Here is a 21,125-nt window from a genome sequence, read left to right as displayed (position 1 = left end):
TCAAAGCACCCAGACTTGTTGGCTTTAATCCAATTAAGACATACGCAGGCACAGACCCCATAGAACTCTATTTTAAAAAAATAATTTCCAATAACATTATAGACATTAATACCTCTTTCTGACATCTCAGTTGACATTCTTATGGGAGATATCTTCAAGATATTTTCCCCTTTGTACATAATACAAAGTGCAGTCAGTCGGTTTTCAAGCCTGGAAGCTTATTTCTTGTAGAATCAACTTAATCAGCATTTTGTCAAAGGGTATTCCATTCAATACATTATGGATTGAGGTTCGGCCACAGCTTTCATGTCATACAGTAAATAAAAATAATGTTCACAAAACCCACTTAAGTTCTGTGGTGTTGCAAAAAGTGTTTGCTTTTTGTTTGTATTGGAAGCCCAACTTCTTTTGAAAAGTTGAAGCATAGAAAATCTCCTTTACAAAACAGAATACTGCGGTTGAAGGCAATCTGAAATAAAAACAAAATGCTCAGCAAAGCGGGTCGCATCTGTAGAGAGAAACAAAGTTAATTTTTCAGGTTTGATGACCTTTTCATCAGAACTGGAAAAAGTTAGAAATGTAATAGATTTTAAGCTGGTACATTTTAGCCATCAGCAGCAGTAGAATTGTATTTAACCATAATCTGTAATCTCATGGCCCTGCATATACCCCACTCTGCCATTACCATCAAATCAGAAGATCACTCTGGCTCAATGAAGAGTGCAGGAGGGTGTGCCAGGAGCAGCACCAGGCATACCTAAAAATATGGCATCAACCCGGTGAAGCTGGAACACAACATGCATGCCGAACACGGAACAACATGCATGCCAAACAATGGAAGCAGCATATGATAGGCAGAGCTAAGCGATCCCACAGCCAACAGATCAAATCTAAGCTTGACAGTCCTGCCACACCCAGCTGTGAATGATATTGGAAAGTTAAACTACTAACTGGAGGAGGGGTCTCCGCAAATATCCCCATCCTCAATGTTGAGGGAGCTCAACACATTAGTGCGAACGACAAGGAGCATTTGCAACCATCTTCAGCCAGATGTGCTGAGTGGATGATCCACCTCTGCTTCCCCCTGAGGTGACCAGCATCACAGATGCCTGTCTTCAGCCAATTTGATTCACTCCACATGGTATCAAGAAACCACTGAAGGCACTGGATACTGCAAAGGCTATGGGCTCTCCAACATTCTGGCAATAGTACTGAAGACTTGTGCTCCAGAACTAGCTGTGCCCCTAGCCAAGCTATTCCAGTACAGCTACAACACAGGCAACAACCCAGCAATGTAGAAAATTGCCCAGGTTTGTCCTGTCCACAAAAATCAGGCCAGTTGCAATGCAGCCAATTACAGCCTCATCAGTCTACTCTCAGCCATCAGCAAAGTGATAGAAAGCACTTATGCAGCAATAACCTGCTGCTGACACTCAGTTTGGGTTTAGCCAGGGCCACTCAGATCCTGACCTCATTACAGCCTTGGTCCAAACATGGACAAAGGGCTGAACTCAAGAGGTGAGAATGACTGCCCTTGACATCAAAACAGCGTTTGACTGAGTATGGCATCAAAGGGCCCTAGCAAAAGTCATTGCATATCAGGGGGAAGCACTCCACTGGTTGGAGTCATACCTACCACAAAGGAAGATAGTTATGCTTGGGGCCCTAGCCCCAAGCATCTACAGTTACTTCATTAGTGACCTTCCCTCCATCATAAGGTCAGAAGTGGGAATGCTTGCAGATGATTGTGAATGGTGCTGAACATTGTGCAACTCCCCAGATACTGAAGCTGCCCATGTATATATGTGCAACTGTGTGTGTGTGTGTGTGTGTGTGTGTGTGTGTGTGTGTGTGTATATATATATATATATATATATATATATATATATATATATACACACACACTGACTGGACTAGCCATATAAATACTGTGACTACAAGAGCAGGTCAGAGGCTGGGAATTCTGTAGGGTATAACTCATCACCTGACTCACCAAAGTCTATCCACCATCTACAAGGCACAAGTTGGGACTGTAATGGAATACTCTCCACTTGTCTGGATGAGTGCAACTCCAACAAACAAGCTTGACACCATACAGGGCACAGCAAACCTGCTTGATTGGCAACCCATCCAGTACCTTGAACATTCACTTCCTCCGTCACCAGCAAACAGTGGCAGCAGTGTGTACCATTTATAAGATGCACTGCAGCAACTCACCAACTCTCCTTTATCAGCACCGTCCAAACCTGTCACCTCCATCAACTAGATAGCAAGTGCAGGAGATGCATGGGGACACTACCACCTAGAAACTCCCCTCTAAGCTGCACAACATCCTGACTTGGAAGTATATCACTGTTCCTTCACAGTTTCTGGGTCAAAACCCTGGAACTCCCTCCCTAAGAGCACTGTGGGCGTATCTACACCACATGGACTGCAGTGGTTAAGAAGACAGCTCACCACCGCCTTCTCGAGAGCAATTAGGGATGGTCGATAAATGCTGTCCTGGACAGCAAGGCTCATGTCCCACGAACGAAATTTTTAAAAAATAGAGAGGCAAGTAAAGGAGGCAGTGAGGTCTGGGATAGGGTGGAAAGCAGAAGAGATTAAATGACAAAAGAGATGATGTAAGGCAACAGGGATAACAATGGGATAAATAAAGAAAAGATGGGTCCAGAGGATGCGTAAATGGGAATAATAGAATCATCTCCAAAAGCTGTTGCCCGAACAAATGGCGGCAGTGGTTATGATCTGAAATTGAGCGCATGTTGAATCCAGAGGTTGTAAGATGGTTCATCAAAAGATGGGATGGATGCTATTCTTCATGCTTATGCTGAGCTTCATTGGAACAACATAAAAGACTAAGGACAGAGAGGTTGGAGTGGGGCAGAGAATTAAAATGACAGGCAACCAGAAGCTTGAGGTCATGCTTGTGGATTGAACAGAGATGCTCCACAGTCTCCCATGAATTAGGAAAATTATCACGAACATGGCATATGTTATTTAGGAGAAACCATGCATGTAGAATTTGCTTTGCCTGTTTTTGCTCCCTTTTAGAGCCCTTGCACTAATTCTGAATTTTCTTTCAGGAAGAAAAGTTGGAAGGAGATAATAGGTACTTTTGTGATGAATGTCAGGACAAACAGAATGCCACTAGAAAAATTAAACTACTCAGCCTTCCGAGAACACTCAATTTGCAGCTTTTGAGATTTGTCTTTGACAGGTCAGTCACGTTCAGTTTGCTGAAAGCATTATCAATGAATATTTGTGCTTGTTTTCACGAACATGTTTGTTTACTTCGGTATAATTATCTGTACAATCAGTTTTCGAGTCATGATTTGCTGTATAATTTCAGTGCTTGCAGTAGAACATCTGCATCCAAAAGACCTAAACCAACGCCGCTTCACGTATTATACTTGACATATAAGTTGACCCTCATTTTTGGAAGGATTTTTTGAGCCTTCATATGTTGACCTATATGCCGCAGTCTATGGTATTTCTGGAGGGATAGGATTGAAAACAAGCTTGTATCGATCCTTGGTTAGATCACACTTGGACTCCTGAGTGAAGTTTCATCGCCACATTATGAAAAGGATTTAGAGGCACTGGAGAGGGTGCAAAAACTATTTACAAGGATTACACCAGAACTGAGACGTTGTGCACTTCAAAAAAAGCTGAACAGACTGAGCCTCTTCCTGTGGAAAAGAGAAGGCTGTGGGATGACCCAATAGAGACCTTCAAAATTGAGAGGTTTTATTAATGCAGTTTCATTTGGGAATATCAGAACTAATCAATAAATCAGATTAGAACATCATAATTATATAGTCAGCCTGAAATCAAATAGGGAATTCAGAAGAAATACCTTTACCCAGAGAGTGGTGAGTGTTTGGAATTTGCTACCACACTGAGTAGTTGCAGCAAATTGTATAGATGCACTTCAGGGGAGGTTGGATAAACATATTAAGGAGAAGGGGATGGAGGGATGTTCTGATAGATGGGGAAGGATGGGAGGAGGTTCAAATCGAGCATAAACACTGGCATGGACTGGTTGGGTTGCATGATCTGTTTCTGTGCTGCACATGCTATGTAATTCTATGCTTCATTTGAAGAATGTAAGTATTGAAATTGTCGCTCAGTAGTGGGGTGTGGAAACTACTTAGGATTATGATTCTTATAGTTTGTGGCAATCAGTTGAAACTTCATATTCACTTTCACAGGTTTATAGAAGTAGACTTTCTCCATACTTTCGTGTGTAGCTTTTGAATCAGTTCGAATGTGGAAATCATATACAATTTGTTGAACACATGGTGAAGGTTACAAGAAGTTTCTTTCTCTGAGTATGAACCCTGTGTAGCATTCTGGCTTGGTTTTCCAATTTTTCTGCACTCCTCTTGCTGGAGTCCTGTACCAGAGGCTGCTGTTTACCCTTCATTACCATGCTCAAGTAGCAATTCTTCATGTGTGAGCTCAAATAACGAATGTGGGCAGCTATTCCACCACATGAGTATGAGAAATTGTTGTGCCTGATCCTGTCACCAATGATGGCCAGACATGAGGCTCGTCACTGGAAAGCACCATACAGGGGCAGATGTTTGGTTATTTTTTTAAACCCATTATCTTGCGATGAATATTGAAACCAATAGCAATGCCCCTTTCAGATGCCTAGACTTTGATCAACACAACAACAATGAATTTAAAAGCAAAAGCAATGAATTTAGGCACTGCTGACCTGTGTAGCTTGGTTATATACTGCTTTTATCAAGAGATGCTTATTCAAATTAGAAATATCCTGTATTATGAAACACCACATAAGGTTTTCAAAAGTCATATTTGGTCATGAAGTGGAAACGTCAATGCTAAATATCCAGAACCACAGAATCTTTACAGTGAAGGAGGCGGCCATTTGGCCCTTTGAGTCTGCTCTGGGTCCCTGAAAGAGGATTCTACCTAGTCCCACTCCCCTGTCTTATCCCCATAACCTTGCACATTCTTTCTTTTCAGATAGCCATCCAATACCTTTTTGAATACCTTGATTGAATCCATTATTAGCCTGCATTATTTTGCCCATTTACACTGCCAGAAATTTACAAAAGCATTTGTAGCCTTTTAGCATTTATTCAAAAGAAAATATCAAGTAGCACTGTATGTTTTTTGTGTTTATTCGACAATCGAATAAAATTGAACTGTCATCCAAATTCCTGTATAACCACTGGGACACTGCTTCTTTAGGAATTTAGAGACACCCAGTCAGTAACCACTTGATATTACTCCAGATCTCACTGGTTATTCATTGTCAGTACTACACCTGAAGTGCTTTCTTTCTCATGGCCTGCAGCAGTTCATTTTATTGATGCAGAATCGGTTTTAAAACAAAAATCAGCTACATTTAAATTAATATTCCTGTTTTGAGTAGTTTGCCAAAGAATTGTATTTCTCAAGTTTTCTAAGTGCTCTGTAACAATTTTCATTGCTCTGCTTAGCTAATGATATGGCTTTGATTTGAGGATCTGTTTTATTTGCTACATTAAGTGCATGGTTAATACCAGGTAGTAGGTTTAGTTTTTGATGTAGTGCTTTCAAGTTTTGATCAATTCCCTCAGCCAGATTGGAAACTTGTAGATTCTGCCAGTGATTGGTGCTTATGACCAGTGACTGTATTGTCTTCCAGCAATCCACATCTTTAAGCACTCCACCTCCAGTAAGCTTGTTGTGACCACTTAAGAGAATCTTAGAATCTTATAACACAGTTCATTGTCATGCAATCCACTACAGTGTGCCAGCCCTTTGAAAGAGCTATTCAATTGGTACCACCCTTCCAGTCTTTCCCCTTAGCGCTGAGCTTTTTTTCCTATTCAAGTATATCCAGTTCCCTTTTTAAAGTAATTATTGAATTTCCTTCCACTACCCTTTCAGTGTAAAACACAGAAAATAACATTCATGAAATTAAAATTTTGTGAATGAGGTATTTTTTAGATTTTATATCAATATTGTTTTTTTTAAATCCAGTATTTGGGCAGCCATTTAACTTTTTTAACCACCTTATCATAAGACATTAACCTTTTTTTGATAAGACATCATGGGGTAGAAATCTGTCTCTGGTCCTGAAGCAAAATTGGTGCTGTTGATTCGCCGCCCATTATCCCCAGAACTTGGTTTTTAATTCCGTTAACTGCAATGAAACTGAATATCTAGTGCTATGTATAACGGACAGCCAATACAATACCATCTCTATCGCACCGCAGCCCAAGGTGAATTTCCATCCCGAAAGCTTTACAGTTAGAGTTCATAATCTGAATTTCTCAAATTTAACTTCTGCAGGCAAACTGGTCATAAGAAAAAACTAAACTCATACATCAGCTTTCCTGAAGTTTTAGACCTTACTGCATACCTTGAAAGGAAAGGTAAGGAATAATTTCATATTAATGTTTTCAGTCATGATGTTGGATTTCAGTTATTTCAAGAATTGTTTTTCTCCCTTAGTTGTGTGGTCCCAGTTCAAATTAATCTGTTCTGTGGGAAATGTGTTTGCTTCTCCTGATGGCCCATTAACATGCTGATTAGCTGGCACTTGGTTAGTGAAAATATTTGCTCAAGGACTGACTCATTTCTTGCATGTTTTACACTGTTTGCTCAAAAGCAAAAGTTAATTTATTTCCAGATTGTTTGAAAGGATATTGAAGACAAAGATGTCCTCAGATGCAAAGGTGAAACTTTGGGATCGCAACTAAAATTGCTAAAAGCACAACATGTAAAATACTCCAAAAGAAGAAGCGACTAGGATTGAGAGTTATTTTTAAAACCAGCTGAGATTAACTAAAAGGCATGTTTAGAAGGCAATGGAGGTAGAGATTTCAGAAGACAGGAATGGGATCGTTTTAAACTTTTAAAGGGTCCACTGGCAAGAAAATACATGAAGCAAAAACAAATGCCATGTGTTCAATAGATTCTCGCATTTTGGCAAGTAGATAGTACAAGTTGCAGCATATGGTTTGAACAAATTATTTTTAATGTGAGATTTGACCCCATATCTTCAGGTAATGTTACCAAGGGGCAGCCTGAAGATGAGGAAGAGAGGGGACCAAGTATAGATTTCAAGCAAGTGCAGAGGTGAAAAGGGAAGCGTTTGCTGGAGATGCCCTGATGGTTAGAATGGAACCAAGGGAGAGTAATCCTAATGAACTATATGATAGGGGAGGTGTTGTAGAAGGTTGGCTGCAAAAAACATCCAGAAGGGCAAGGAAGGATTGTGCACCATGGACATGGTCACAGAGGGTGTCTTTTGTGACTTTGATTAAGGCTGTTTCAGTGTTGTTGTAAGGGTGGAAGCCTAATTGGAGACATTCAGACATGTAGAAATGATGGGCTTAGATTTGGAGCTGACAACACTTTCAAGGATTGGAAGAGGATCAGAAATTTGTAGATCTGATGTGGAGGGAAAATATCTGGCTGTGATTATTTTGAATTAACTAACTACATATTTCCAGTCATTGTAAAGCTATGGCATAAATATCTATCAAATTTAACTAGATTGAGGGAAACTATTCTACCCTTGTGCAGATCTCTGCTGAGGCCACATTTGAAATATTGTGCAATTTTAAACACCCTAGCTTGAAAAAGAGATGCATGCATTAGGTAGAGTTGATTGTGAGGAGTGCCCGTGGTGATTCTGGAGCCTTGGGTTTCCAGTTATGAGAAGACACTCATCACTCAACTTGTTTTCGCTCCAAATAAGCATGCCTGATTCAGCTCTTCAATTTGCTGATGAGCATAGGTGTGCAGATGAAAGTAGACTGGTTGCCTTCTGCTATGCGTGCATAAATAGTTAACATGGGTTTAAGTTTGGCCAGTCGTGTTGTATCAACTTAGTTTTAAAGATGTGTTCTTTGAAAGAGTTTTTTAATGCTGGGCCAAAACTTGTACTACAGCAGAATTTTTTCCTGGAGAGGAGATATGTGCTCATTACCATAATGAAGTACCTTGTTTTTTTTTATACCCATTTAAGTGCATAACTGAAGTGAATGTGAGCTGCCAATATGGTGCTGAATTTAAGCAAACTTTGTCAATTCATTAGTCAAAATCCTTCGCCTCGCTCTCAGGTCACCACCTAGTAGTGCAAATGCTCTTCTGACAGATTTAGCCTCTGTCACTTGGAATATCAATATCTTGTGTGGAAGCAACCAAGGAGCAGGTTTGTGCCGCTCCTCATGCCATTCATATGCCTGTTGCCTTCCTGCTGAGGGTTGCTAACATAAGAAATGGGAGCAGGAATAGGCTATTCAGTCCCTCAAGCCTGCCCTGCCATTCAGTAAGATCATGGCTAATCTGCCCCAGGCCTCAACTCCCCTTTCATGCCAGCTCCTCTTAGCCCTCAACTCCCCGATATTTCAGAAATCTGTTTACCTCCTCTTTAAATACTTGCAGCGATCTAGCCTCACACTTGTTAATAATGTCCTTCACTAATGCCCTTTAGCATTAGGAAGGAAACCTGCCATCCTTACCTGGTCTTGTCAAAATGTGACTCCACCCCACACAGCAACGTGGTTGACTGTTAACAGCGCTCTGAAGTGGCCCAGCAAGCCATTCAGTTGCAAGGGAAATTCAGGGTGGATAACAAATGCTGGCCTTGTCAGTGACTCCCACATCATGAAATAATATTTTAAAAGCCAGCTAGTGATAATCTTGAAAAACAACAAAGTGCTGAAAATACTCAGCAGGTCTGGCAGCATTTGTGGAGACAGAAACAAGGTTCGTGTTTCAAGTCTGTGACCTTTCGTCAGAACAGTAACTGTCTTTGTGGGGGCAAGTGGAGAGGTTAATTTTTTTTTGGGTCAAGTTGATTCCAAGATGCAGGGGTGAAATTTGTTTTGATAGTGACTCTTTTTTGGCTGCTACACAACCTTCAGCTTCCAAAATAGTAATTGTAGTGCTAGTACACATTGCTGATGCAAAGTGTGCTATATTGATAAAGAGTTTGGTACATGTGCATCTAACACCTGCTAGCAACATGTAGAGTAGGCAGATCATAACGTCATGCTGTTGCTGCAATTCTGTTTTCAGGTGCTTTCTGTTTAACGTTTCAAAAAGTACAGGGGCTGGTCTGACAGTTACTGAAATATTTTTCAGCTGACTTAAAGGTTTCTGCAAAAACAAGCTGCTTCTAAACATTGGTGGACTAGTAGGCCTCTTGGTATTAAGTATAAGTGGGAAATTGAGCTTCGACCAGAGAGAGCAGGGCAAGCTGCTGGAAGAGGGAAGAGTGGAGGAAGTCTCGTGGAAAGAAATTATATACACCCAGTTAGGAACCAACTCTCTGAACTGAACTTTAGCGGTGACCAATGCTTGAGATGTCAGCAGTTCACTTTAGGAGGCTGTTGGTGAAATAGGTCAACTACTGCAGCCACGGCCCAACCTCTGAGCAAGGCAAGGACCATTGTGGCTTTGAAAGTGGCTGGCTATGGACTTGGTGCCTAACTGCTTAGCTCCTGGAGATTTCAGCAATATCTCTGTCTTCAGTGTACAGCTGCACAGGGAAGGTCATTCTCTAAGCAAAGAATGATAACTCAAATTTTATTTCATTCCCTCTTGCCAGAGAGAAGTAACCAGATCAAGCACAGAGGTTTGCATGGATTGCAGTCTTCCCCGTGGTGCAGGGTGCCATTGACTGCATGCGCATTAGTTTTCATATGTCAAAGGTCAACTCTGCCAGGTATCTGAACAGAAAGGGGCTCCACTTCCTCAGTATGCAGCTGGTGTGTGACCACAGGCCAATGCCTGTATCCCATCTATACTCATGCATTCATTTTGTGGCAGTCCTCTGTGCCAGCTGTATTTCAATTACCATGGCAAACCAAAGGATGGCTGCTGGATAGTCAAGGCTGTCCAGTAACTCCATGGCTGATAACTCCAGTGTGCAAAGCATGCGCTTGGGTGCATAACAAGTGCAATACTGCAACACAGCTTTTTTAATTCATTCATGGGACGAGGGTGTCACTGGCTAGGCCAGCATATATTGCCCATCCCTAATTGCCCCTGAGAAGATGGTGGTGAGTTGCCTTCTTGAACTGCTGCCAGCCATGTGGTGTAGGTACACCCAAGTGCTGTAAGGGAGGAAGTTCCAGGATTTTGACCCAGCGACAAGGAAGGAACGGCGATATATTTCCAAGCCAGGATGGTGAGTGGCTGAAGTTGGTGGTGTTCCCATGTGTCTGCTGCCCTTGTGCTTCTAGATGGTACTGGCCATGGGTTTGAAAGATGCTGTCTAAAGGGGCTTGGTGAGTTCCTGCAGTGTGTTTTGTAGATGGTGTACACTGCTGCCATTGTATCGGTGGTGGAGGGAGTGAATGTTTGTGGATGCCAGTCGAATGGGCTGCTATGTCTTGCATGGTATCAAGTTTCTTGAGTGTTGTGGGAGCTGCATTCATCCAGGCAAGTGGAGAGTATTTCATCACACTCCTGCCTTGTGCCTTGTAGGTGGTGGACAGGCTTTGGGGAGTCAGGAAGTGAGTTACTCGCCATAGGATTCCCAACCTCTGACCTGCTCTTGTAGCCACAGTATTTATATGGCTCATCTAGCTCAATTCCTGGTCAATGGTAAACCCCCCCCACCCATTGCCAAGGACGTTGATGGTGGTGATGCCATTGAATGTCAGGAGGTTAGATTCTCTCTTGTTGGAGATGGTCGTTGCCTGGCAATTGTGTAGCATGCATGTTACTTACCACTTTTCAGCCCAAACCTGGATATTGTCCAGGTCTTGCTGCATTTGGACTGCTTCAGCATCTGAGGAGCCAAGAGTGGTGCTGAACATTATGCAATCATAAGCGAACATCCCCACTCCTGACTTTGCGATGTAGGGAAGGTCATTGATGAAGCAGCTGAAAATGGTTGGGCCTAGGCCCTACCCTGAAGAGCTCCTGCAGTGATGTCCTGGAACTGAGATGATTGACCTCCAACAATCTCAACCATCTTCCTTTGTGCTAGTTATGACTCCAATCAGCGGAGAGCTTTCCCCCAATTCCCATTGACACCAGTTTTGCTAGTGCTCCTTGATGCTACATTCGGTCAAATGCTGCCTTGATGTCGAGGGTTGTCACTCCCGCCTCACCTCTGGAATTCAGTTGTTTTGTCCAAGTTTGAACCAAGGCTGTAATGAGGTCAGGAGCTGATTGGCCCGGGCAGAACCCAAACTGAGCGTCAGTGAGCAGGTTATTGTTAAGCAAGTGCTGCTTGATAGTACTGTTGATGACCCCTTCTGCCAATTGACTGACCAAGAGTAGACTGATGGGCTAGTAATTGGCCGGGTTGGATTTGTACTGCTTTTTGTGTACAGGGCAATTTTCCACATTGCCGGGTAGATGCCTGTGTTGTACCTGTGCTGGAACACCTTAGCTAGGGGCGTGACAACTTCAGTAGTGCAAATGTATTATTGCTGGAATATTGTCATTGCACACATCCTTTACAGTATCCAGTGTCTTCAGCCTTTCCTTATCATGTGGAGTGAATTGAATTGATGAAGACTGGCACCTGTGATGCTGGGTTCCTCTGGAGGAGGCCAAGATGGATCATCCACTAGGCACTTCTTTTACACTTATGTGCTGTGGCCCCCCATCGTTGAAGATGGGGATATTTGTGGAGCCACCGCCTCCAGTGAATTGTTTAATTGCCTACTACCATTCACGACTGATGTGGCAGGACTGCAGATCTTAGATCTAACTGATTGGTTGTGGAACCGCCTAACTGTCTCTCGCTTGCTGCTTATGCTATTTGGCATGCAAGTCATTCTGTGTTGTAGTTTCACCAGGTTGACACCACAATTTTATGCCTGGTGCTGTTCCTGACATGCACTCCTGCACTCTTCATTGAACCAGGGTTGATTCCCTGGCTTTGTGGTAATGGTAGGCTCGGGGATATGCTGGGCCATGAGGCACAGATTATGGTTGTGCACAATTCTGCTGCTGCTGATTCTGTGCCTCATGGTTGCCCAGTCTTACGTTGCTAAATCTGTTTGAAATCGTGATACACAACACATTGAATAGAACCCTCGATGTGAAGGCAGGACTTCATCTCCACAAGCACTGTACGGTGGTCACTGCTACCGATATTGCAATGGACAGATGCATCTGTGGCAGGCAGGTTTGTGAGGATGAGATCAAGCATGTTTTCCCCTCTAGTTGGTTCCCACACTACCTACCACAGACCCAGTCTAGCAGTCATGCCCTTTAGGACTAGGCCAGCTCGATCTCTTGGTGATGGGCATTGTGTCCTTACCACCCACAGTGGTTCCTCAGCCTCAAGGTTTCCTTGCCTGTGTTGAACCTGATGCCATGCAACTTCATGGGGTCTGGAGTCGATGTTGAGGACTCCCAGGGCAACTCGGTCCCGACTGTATACCACTGTGCCCGCCACCTCTGCTGGATCTGTCCTGCCAGTGGGATAGTGATGATGGTGGGACGTTATCTGTAGGTATGATTCTGTGAGTAAGTATGTCAGGCTGTTGCTTGACTGGTATGTGAGACAGCGCTGCCAATTTTGGCATTAAATGTTGTGTAGGAGGACTTTGCAGGGTTGACAGGGCTGAGTTTGTTATTACTGAGTGGCTTGCTCCCATTTCAGAGGACATTTAAGAGTCAACCACATTGCTGTGGGCCTGGGGTCACATGGAGCCAGACAAGGTAAGGACAGCAAATTTTCCTCCCTAAAGGGCATTAGTGAACTAGCTGGTCATCAGTAGACTTTTAATTCCAGATTTTTATCGGATTCAAATTTTGCCACCTCAGAGCATTACCCTGGGTCTGGATTACTAGCCCAGTGACGATACCACTATGCCACCGCCTGCCCTGAGTATTATACAGTAGTACAACAAAGCTGTGTTGAAGCACTGATCTGGATCAGCCTGGACTGCTCTGGAAGGAGCCCTGCAGTTCTCAGCTGAGTGGGGCTCAAGATTTGTTGTGGTATGCTGCACAACCTTGCTGTATTCAACTGTTGAGACAAGAAGCTGAGGAGCAAGAACGCCAAGAGTATAAGGAAGGGAGGCTGAAACCTATGCAGCCCCTTTCTGCTTAGGCTGAATGTGATCAAGTAACTCTAAAGCGATACAAGTAAGGCCAACATCAGCTGCCCATTCATTGACTGTCCCACATCTTACCTTCTCTCTATCACTGACCTTCACATTTGTCCTCTTGGTCACAATGCAAAAATAAAATTATCAAAACATATCAATCCAAATTTATTAATGAAGCTGTGCTGTATTGCAGGCAGAAATAAACTAATCACTTCTCTGCATTTCCTTAGTGCCTGTCTTCCAGGTATCTTTGCCTGTCCTAGTGCTCCTGTGAGGCTGCAGCATGGCTGGTGGGAGGCTGATGATGTTTATTGAAGGAAATTGAACAAGGCCTTGGAGATGTGACTGTTGTGAATGAATAATCGAGCGGAGTGTGCAAGCTGAGAGATATGGCTGTATGGCTTGCAAAAACGTAAAATCTGTGATTGTGAGCTGAAGCATATGAATGTTGGGCAGGAGTCCTGATTGATAGAGATTTTTGTTAAATGATTGAAGGGGGTGTGGGTGGTGTGAATTGTGCAGTGTGTTGAGACTAATGTTGCAATTGATAGGATATGGGGCATGATCACTCATTGGCCTTGACCACTTGTGAGGTCATAAATTTTGGCCACTGCATCCAGGCCCTTGGGGCTACGCTCCTGGTATTAATCTCCCCTGGATATCTGCTCCCATTGCCTTCTCATTTTGTGCCTGGAGGGCTTCCTGACCCTTTCAGGATGCAGGTCATCTCCTTTCCAACTCTGCCATCCAAAAACCTGGGGCCAAGTTGTTATTTTCTCAACTCATGTTCAGTTGCAGAACAACTTTCAGTACCGGCTCAAAATGAACTTTCCGTTTAAGCAGTCGAAGCTATCTTTAATGGTTCAGGTTGGCATCAATATCAGGCTTCCTGCTGATATGCACAGCTGATAAGCTATTGGGAGAGCACTGGTTGCATACAGAAATTGTTACAATGGGTAGGTAGAATTTATTTGTCATGCATTCCATGAAATTGAGTTTTTATGATTTCTCCCTACTGTATTCATGGGCCACCCAATTTAACCCTAAGCCTACCTGTTGAAGGACAATCAGAAGAGTCAAACAGATACCTGTGCAATACTTTTGATGATTGTATAGGCAATTGGCTTGGTCTTCCGATCTGGAGGAGTGGGCCTGTCGCTGACCGCTGGCATTCTTTGCACCCTTTGTTAGCGAACTTTGTAAACCAGTATGGTAGGCTATACACTGGGTGGGAGCCCCTTATTGGCTAGCTGCATGGCTCCACACGTTTAAATTCACTTGGTTCTTGTCTACTTGCACCTATGATCCTTGAAGTTGTTCAAGTGAGAACGTCCTTCCAGGAGAGAAATTGTAGTCCATTCATCAAGCAGATGAAAACTCTGCCATGCTCATTTCCTAAAAGCTTTATTTGGAGAACCTGAAGCATGGTGATAAATATCTGTCCATGAAAAAATGAGTGACCCAAAAAAGGGTACCTTGTTTATAGTGTTCCACTATAATACCATCAGGCTTGCTCTTTTAGACAGTAGCCAACCTTAGAGCAACTACCTGCAATCAGGGTCAAGATAAAAAGGCCATTAAAAAATGCAAACAAAGCACTAGTGTTCTTTTGTCATGGAATAGAATTGAAAAGGAGAGAAGGTAAATTAAATTTTCATAAAACCTTAGTTAGACCACATTTGGAATACTATGCACATTTTGATCTGCAAATTTAAAACCTTTGAGTGGTTATAGGACAGGAGGAGACCATTTTTCCTGCCATGGGTTCTCAGTAAGAACTACTTAGTCCTGCTCCCCTGCTCTCTCCTCATAGCCTGCAATTTGTTTGCAAAAAATTGTCCAGTTTCCTTTTGAATTTGCTTCCTCCATGCTCAGGCATTCCAGAACTTTACCACCTGCCGCATAAAACAAGTTTTTCCTCATGTCACCTCTGATTCTTGACCCTTTTGTCATTTGGAGCAGTTTCACTCTGTTCAGGCTCCTCGTGATTTTGAGTAGCTCTATCAAATTTCCTCTTAATTTTCACTGCTGTGAAGAGGATAGCACCAACGTTGCCAATCTATGTCATTGCTAGAACCATTCTTGTAAATCTTTTCTCCACCCTCTCCAATGCCTTCCTATCCTTTCTAAAGTGCAATATCCAGAATTGGTCACAATACTCCAGTTAAGGTTGAACCAGTGTTTTATAAACTTTCATAACTTTGATTTTGTATTCTTATACCTCTGTTTATAAAACCCAGCAATCTTCAATGATCTATGCACATATATCCCTGCCCCCCTCAGGTCCTTCTAATCCTGCACCCCGTTTAGAAGGGTACCTTTATTTTATGTTGCCATTCCTCATTCTTTGTACCAAGATCCGTCAATTCACACTACTATACGTTGAATTTCATCTGCCACATGTCCACCTATACCGCCAGCCTATGTCCTCCTGAAGTCTTATTATTATCCTCCTCACAGTTTGCAATACTTCCAAATTTTGGCTCATCTGCACATTTTGAAATTGTTCTCTGCATACCCAAGTCTAGATGATTAGATTTACAAGGATAATATCAGAACTGTTAGGAAGACTGTACAGGCTAGAGCTTTCATTCTCTGGGGAATTACCTAATAGAGTTGTTAAGATGATGAAGGGGTTTTTATAGGGTAGATGAAGAGATGCTTCAATTTGTGGAAATCCAAAATTAGTGGTCATAAATATAATATGATCACTAATGAAACCAATAAGAAATAGAAAAGGGACTTCTTTACCCAGAAAGTGGTTAGAATGTGGAAATTAGTGCCACAAGGAGTAGTTGGGGCGACTAGCATTAATGCACTTTGGGAAAATCTAGATAAGTACGTGGGGGAGAAAGGAATAGGAGATTTTGTTGGAGGTCAAATTAAGTTGAGTAGGAGGAGGCTCATGGGAAACATAAACAGTGGCTCAGACCAGATGAGCCGAATGGCCTGTTTCTCTGATAGTTCTACATAAAATGGAAGATCTTATTCCTACTATACAGAGTGAAGCTATAATCAGTAAGTATTTTGTCTGATACTTTTGCACTGTCATTTGCTCTGTAGTGTGCTTGCTGTCAGAGATATCCTTATCAGGAATATTGGCTCATTTTTTCCTCCTACTTTGCATGAAGAGCATTAGAAGAATGAGGAAGGCTGAATGGAAAGTGGATAATGTAATATTGTGATGCTTTTGGCTTCTGTTTCCACAGCAATAGAATTAACTTATTTTCAAATGGATTTTCTCAGAGATGGACTGATGAGAGTGATTCTCACTACGTGAGATTGTCACATGTTTAAATGAACAGCAAGTGAGAAAATGAAATAGTTGGCTTATGCAAGTAAATTGTTTCTGCACAATTTCCTAGTAGTGGAGCAAAAAGGAGCAAATCTGCTAAACTGATCAGTTTACAGTTATTCCTTGGAGTTATATTTAATCTGTTACTGTTATTCTTTTTACGAAGTGCTTGTGAGACTAGTGTAAAGACAGTGACTGAACATAACTTATCAAATGGTTGCTACAAATTAATATGCTGTAGCCTTAACTTGCAGGTTTGATTTTCACTAAATTAAATTTATATTGATGTCACTGGTTTCAATGCCTGTCACACCAGGGAGGCTATAGTACATCAGCCAGGAGTCTTTCAAAGCCTCTCTGTGTACCTTTGTCTGTGTGTGGGATAGAAAAGCACAGAAAACAGGGTACTAAAAGCAAAATTTAAGATTGCTTTGCTGTACAAGTGCAGTGAAAGTAATTTATTAGTGCGTTGAGGTTGATGAAAGCGCACTAAATTCAGGGATCGTTTCCTTGGTAATTCAGGTCATTGGTATCTGTGAAAATTTACTTAGAGAAGTAGCAAAAATATGAGAGCATGTTGTGAGGTTGAACTGCTAATGATGCCTATATACCAACTGGATAACAAACACTTGCTCCACTACTTCACTCCACTAGCAGTGTTTCTGAAAGCATTTTTCCCCTGCCACCTGCAAAAGCAGAACTATGGTTGATTTTGCAGCCATGACAAGATGAGAGAGGCTCATTCAATCCTATAGTAAACTGAGTCAAATTCCAGGGGAACCTTCAAATTTGGGCTAAGCAGAGCTTCGTGATAATCAAGGAGGCCTAATTTGCCACATGAATAAGCCTTTATGAAATCCTATATACAAGCACAGTCTACACTGTATTTGAAATGCAACAAATTGAGTCATTCTAATACTTATTACTTTCTGATGTCCGCTTTCTGCTTTGCGCCACAATTTTCCGCTTGCTCTAACAACCTCTCCCCTCTGATCAACAACACTTTACTTTCTCACAATTTTCACCATACTCGCATGCTTTGCATGTTGCTTCACAGAGAAATTTGAGTGCACTTAGATCTAATGACTCCACTCAGTTTGACGTGGTCACCTGTTCCCTGGCGGAAGAGGCCGACTTGCTTGCACCACGGAAGCACCTCAAGGGATTTTGGCATTATTTTTCTTGCTGGCGCAAAAAGTTCTACTAACCCAGATCAACTGCTGCAGAATTTCCTCTAGTCACAGGCATTGTTCTATAGCTTCTGCTATTCTGCTGGCGAGAATGGTTGATAATTTCGACACAGGCGGAATTTTGTGTCATCCGAGTTTGATCCATTGAGAGTTTACTTTGTAGTATTGTGTTATTTGGGAATGAGGTCATCATTAATTTTGCATCACCCATTAAATGTTCCAGCGACAGTATGACCATGAGCTTCTCTGCAGGTAGCCAATTTAAATAGCAATTTCAAACAAAAGCGATATTGAGAGTAGGCCCTCCAGTATAAAAAGTTCTGTAGACGTGCATGGGATTGTTAATGGATAGTTTTTAATGCTCAGCTTTTATAAAACCAGTTCCTGTTGTATAATGAAAATAAACATTTTATTTGTTTCATGTGGAACACAGAATTGAGTTTATCTCCTACAAAACTGTCTTGCTTTGAAACCCAAAAAGCATTTGAAATGATCTTTATTTAAAGTATGCCACTGATGCATGCAAATATTTTAGGTTAGCAATTCACACTAACAATTTAGCAACCGTGTATATTTATATCTGACATTTTTGTACTGCCACACAATTGCAGGTTGCTTAATTAAGACATTTATGCATTTGATATTGAAATAATGTTTTATTTTGTTTAAAATTATGTTCCTAAAGTTTGTAGATGAAATAACCAATTTGTTTGTAATTATGGATTAAAAAAAGCCCTGTTAAATCCATCATAAAGTTTAATATCATGATGAGTTGTATATAAATGGCGTTTACCTGCCCAGCAAACATAAGGTTAAATGTTTTGCTCAGAACAGAAAATAGCTTCTATTTTTAAAAATGCCACCTGCATTTTACAAAATAAGAATGAAAAAATAGTATTGCTGAGTGCCTTTATTAATCATAACAGGTGTTGTCCACAAGAGCTAGTGATTGGGTAAATATAACAGAGTCTCATTGATGCACAAGTTTTGTGGTGTCGTTTGCACGTGCTAATGAGTGTCAATGTTAGACAAGCCCTTACTCTTTAATGAATGGTTTAAGCATGAATTGTGATGGTTTAGAGTTGGTTTGTACAGGGCCATGACGAGCTGAATAATGGATTGCAATTAAATGTTGATAAATGTGTCACCGAAGCTCAAGTTAACAAGTATTGACTACTATTGGGCTATTCTATGTTAAGTTACATTGTTATATACTCCCACTGGCCCGTGTATAAAATTATAGGATGTTACTGAGCATCGCAAGTTCCATCAAATTCTAGCTTTTTACAAGTGCTGTTTAGTCAATTTGCATCACCCTGTAAATGTTCCAGAAGTAGTAAGAAGATTTGAGATCTAGTGAATGATATCAGTGAGAACAGAAATTGAGGAACTTAAGATTCACAGGAGGCTCCTAGTTCTATCTACAGTTGTAGTTGAACCAACAAATGGGTGAATTGAAGACTCAGTCCCTGGGAATTTGAATGTAATTGTTGCTTTACTGTATGTATGGCAGATTATCTGAGCCTTGAATGTAGCTAATTATATAGCATGCTTCCATTTATATCTGAAGCATTCTTGTGGAACTTGTGATAATATGTAAGGTTTTGTGACTTGCTTGTTAATCAGAATTTGGTAACATTTATAGGCATAATGATTTACAACCTAAGGGATAGATGCAGCAATATCTTATTTCATCTATGCCAATTCTGTATTTTAACTATGCATAGTGTTGTCCAAGGAAATAACGGCAAAATCCCTTTTCCGCTGCACGTTGTTAACTATGGCCTACGTGCAAAAATTTGTATTTTGCTGGTTAATGTTAGAATTATTGTTCCAGCGGCATTAAGCATTGATTTAAATGCTTTCTTCCATTTCTGTACACCTCTAGATATTGGCTGTGTTTATGAACTGAGTGCAGTGCTGATCCACAGAGGGGTGAGTGCATATTCCGGCCATTACATTGCACACGTGCGAGATGACAGGACCGGCGACTGGTATAAGTTTAATGATGAGGAGATTGAGAAAATGGAAGGGAAGAAGCTACAGTTGGGGATAGAGGAAGATCTTGGTGAGCAACCAGTGGCTTGACGTTGGGCCATGTTCAGAAGTTTTACAGATATATTTTGTGTTTAGAGTGAGACACCTCCTTGATGCATGTTTGGTCGTTGAGGTTTTCAATGCTGCAGGCTGCATTGGCTTGGTGGTAAGTCGGGCAATCAATTCATGTGCCAATGTGGCTCTGAAACTGTGCGCTGAAATGCCCAAGAGTGGTCCGCTGACATGAATTCTTGTTGTGCCTGAGGTGGTGAGCTCAGCACCTAGAGGATCATGGTGGGTAGCCCATATATACCACTCCTGTCAGCATATTGTGACTCAGGTGCTGAGCAAAATGTTCCCATGCAATTCACATTCTAACCTTAAACAAGTTTCTATGCATGAACAGTTGACATTTAATTAGTGTATTGATTCACAAACTCCAGTGATAGATGAGCCAGTGAGAGAGAATGACAAAATTAATCACCAATTTTGTATCAACAATATAGTTATTTTATGCTGTTGGGTGAAATTGTACTGCTGTAATTTCAGTAACTGAGAAGTGCTACAGTTATGGGTTGAAATAAACATATAGTACTAATAGCTGCTTTATTGCAATATCTGATAATTCACAAAAAAATTGAACTTTTTTCTGTCCCTTTACCTTCATAGAGACTTGCGTGTTGTGCATCTTTCAAGCAGAGGGAATAGGCTGATGACTTCATAGTCTTTTGTTAATGCTGCTTGCTAATGATTCCATAATTGGGGGTTTGCAGGAGTAGCTTTAGCTGGCTGGCCTTTCCATTTTCCCTAGTATCCAGCCTGCTCCACCCTGTGGTGGGACCATGTAAGAAACCATTCACACAGATCTACATCTTAACCCTCCATGAGTTCCATGCCAATGTGGTGTAATCTGATATTTTAGTCTTTGGCTTTAGTTTAAAAAATAGATCTGCTTGAGGACTTGCTCCTGTTCATTACTTATTATGATTAAACTGTCACCAGTTGCTTTTGGCCAGAATAATTAGTTCATATTGTGTGAATTCTCCTCCCCTGCTCTTTTTCTCTCTCTCTCCTTTTTTCATGGACATCTTCCTTTTCTTTTCCTTCTCCTCCTTCACACCTTCATTCAAATACAGTATTGAGGGTGGCATCAAAATTACACCCCACTGAGTCCTCGTTCATGAGCCCACATTTCTAATGAAGGTTGTTTGATAACCATCGGAAGCAGGAATCATGGCCATTTGCCCCCTCCTTAACCCAGTGATGCTGAGGCCAATTATAGTGACAAATTAGCATATCTTCACTGTATAATCAGATTTTTGCATTTTGTGTTTGATTTTTTTTTGGGTTCTTGAATGATTTTGAGGGTTTTCATTCTTAGAAATCACCAGCATCTGCTTCCAATGTCAACATATCTGTCTCTTCATATTTTAAGCTTCTCAAGTCTTTGAACTGGTATTGTTGCAATAATTGGAAATCCATTTGTTAATTTTGTAAGTACTCGTGCTACATCTTGGTTATTGACCCACACAGTATTCCATCTGT

General features: G+C 41.5%; 1 protein-coding gene across 4 annotated transcripts in view; it reads left to right on the top strand.

Annotated features, from left to right (window-relative positions):
• The window catches only part of usp48 (ubiquitin specific peptidase 48), a 132,720-nt gene that overhangs the window by 44,973 nt on the left and 66,622 nt on the right, over positions 1-21,125 (top strand). For all 4 annotated transcript variants that reach the window (XR_005945334.1, XM_041206699.1, XM_041206698.1 and 1 more), the window contains exons 7-9: positions 3,087-3,220; positions 6,316-6,398; positions 19,432-19,611. Coding sequence is in view for 3 of the 4 variants with exons in the window: in XM_041206699.1 (XP_041062633.1) it covers positions 3,087-3,220; positions 6,316-6,398; positions 19,432-19,611 (397 nt within the window). In the remaining variant the exon portion in view is untranslated. The remainder of the gene's footprint in view (positions 1-3,086; positions 3,221-6,315; positions 6,399-19,431; positions 19,612-21,125) is intronic.

The sequence above is a fragment of the Carcharodon carcharias genome, chromosome 15 (assembly GCF_017639515.1).
Source record: "Carcharodon carcharias isolate sCarCar2 chromosome 15, sCarCar2.pri, whole genome shotgun sequence".
NCBI classification, from domain to species: domain Eukaryota; kingdom Metazoa; phylum Chordata; class Chondrichthyes; order Lamniformes; family Lamnidae; genus Carcharodon; species Carcharodon carcharias.
Note: the sequence above shows the minus strand (reverse complement) of the source record. Positions and strands in the feature narration are given on the sequence as shown.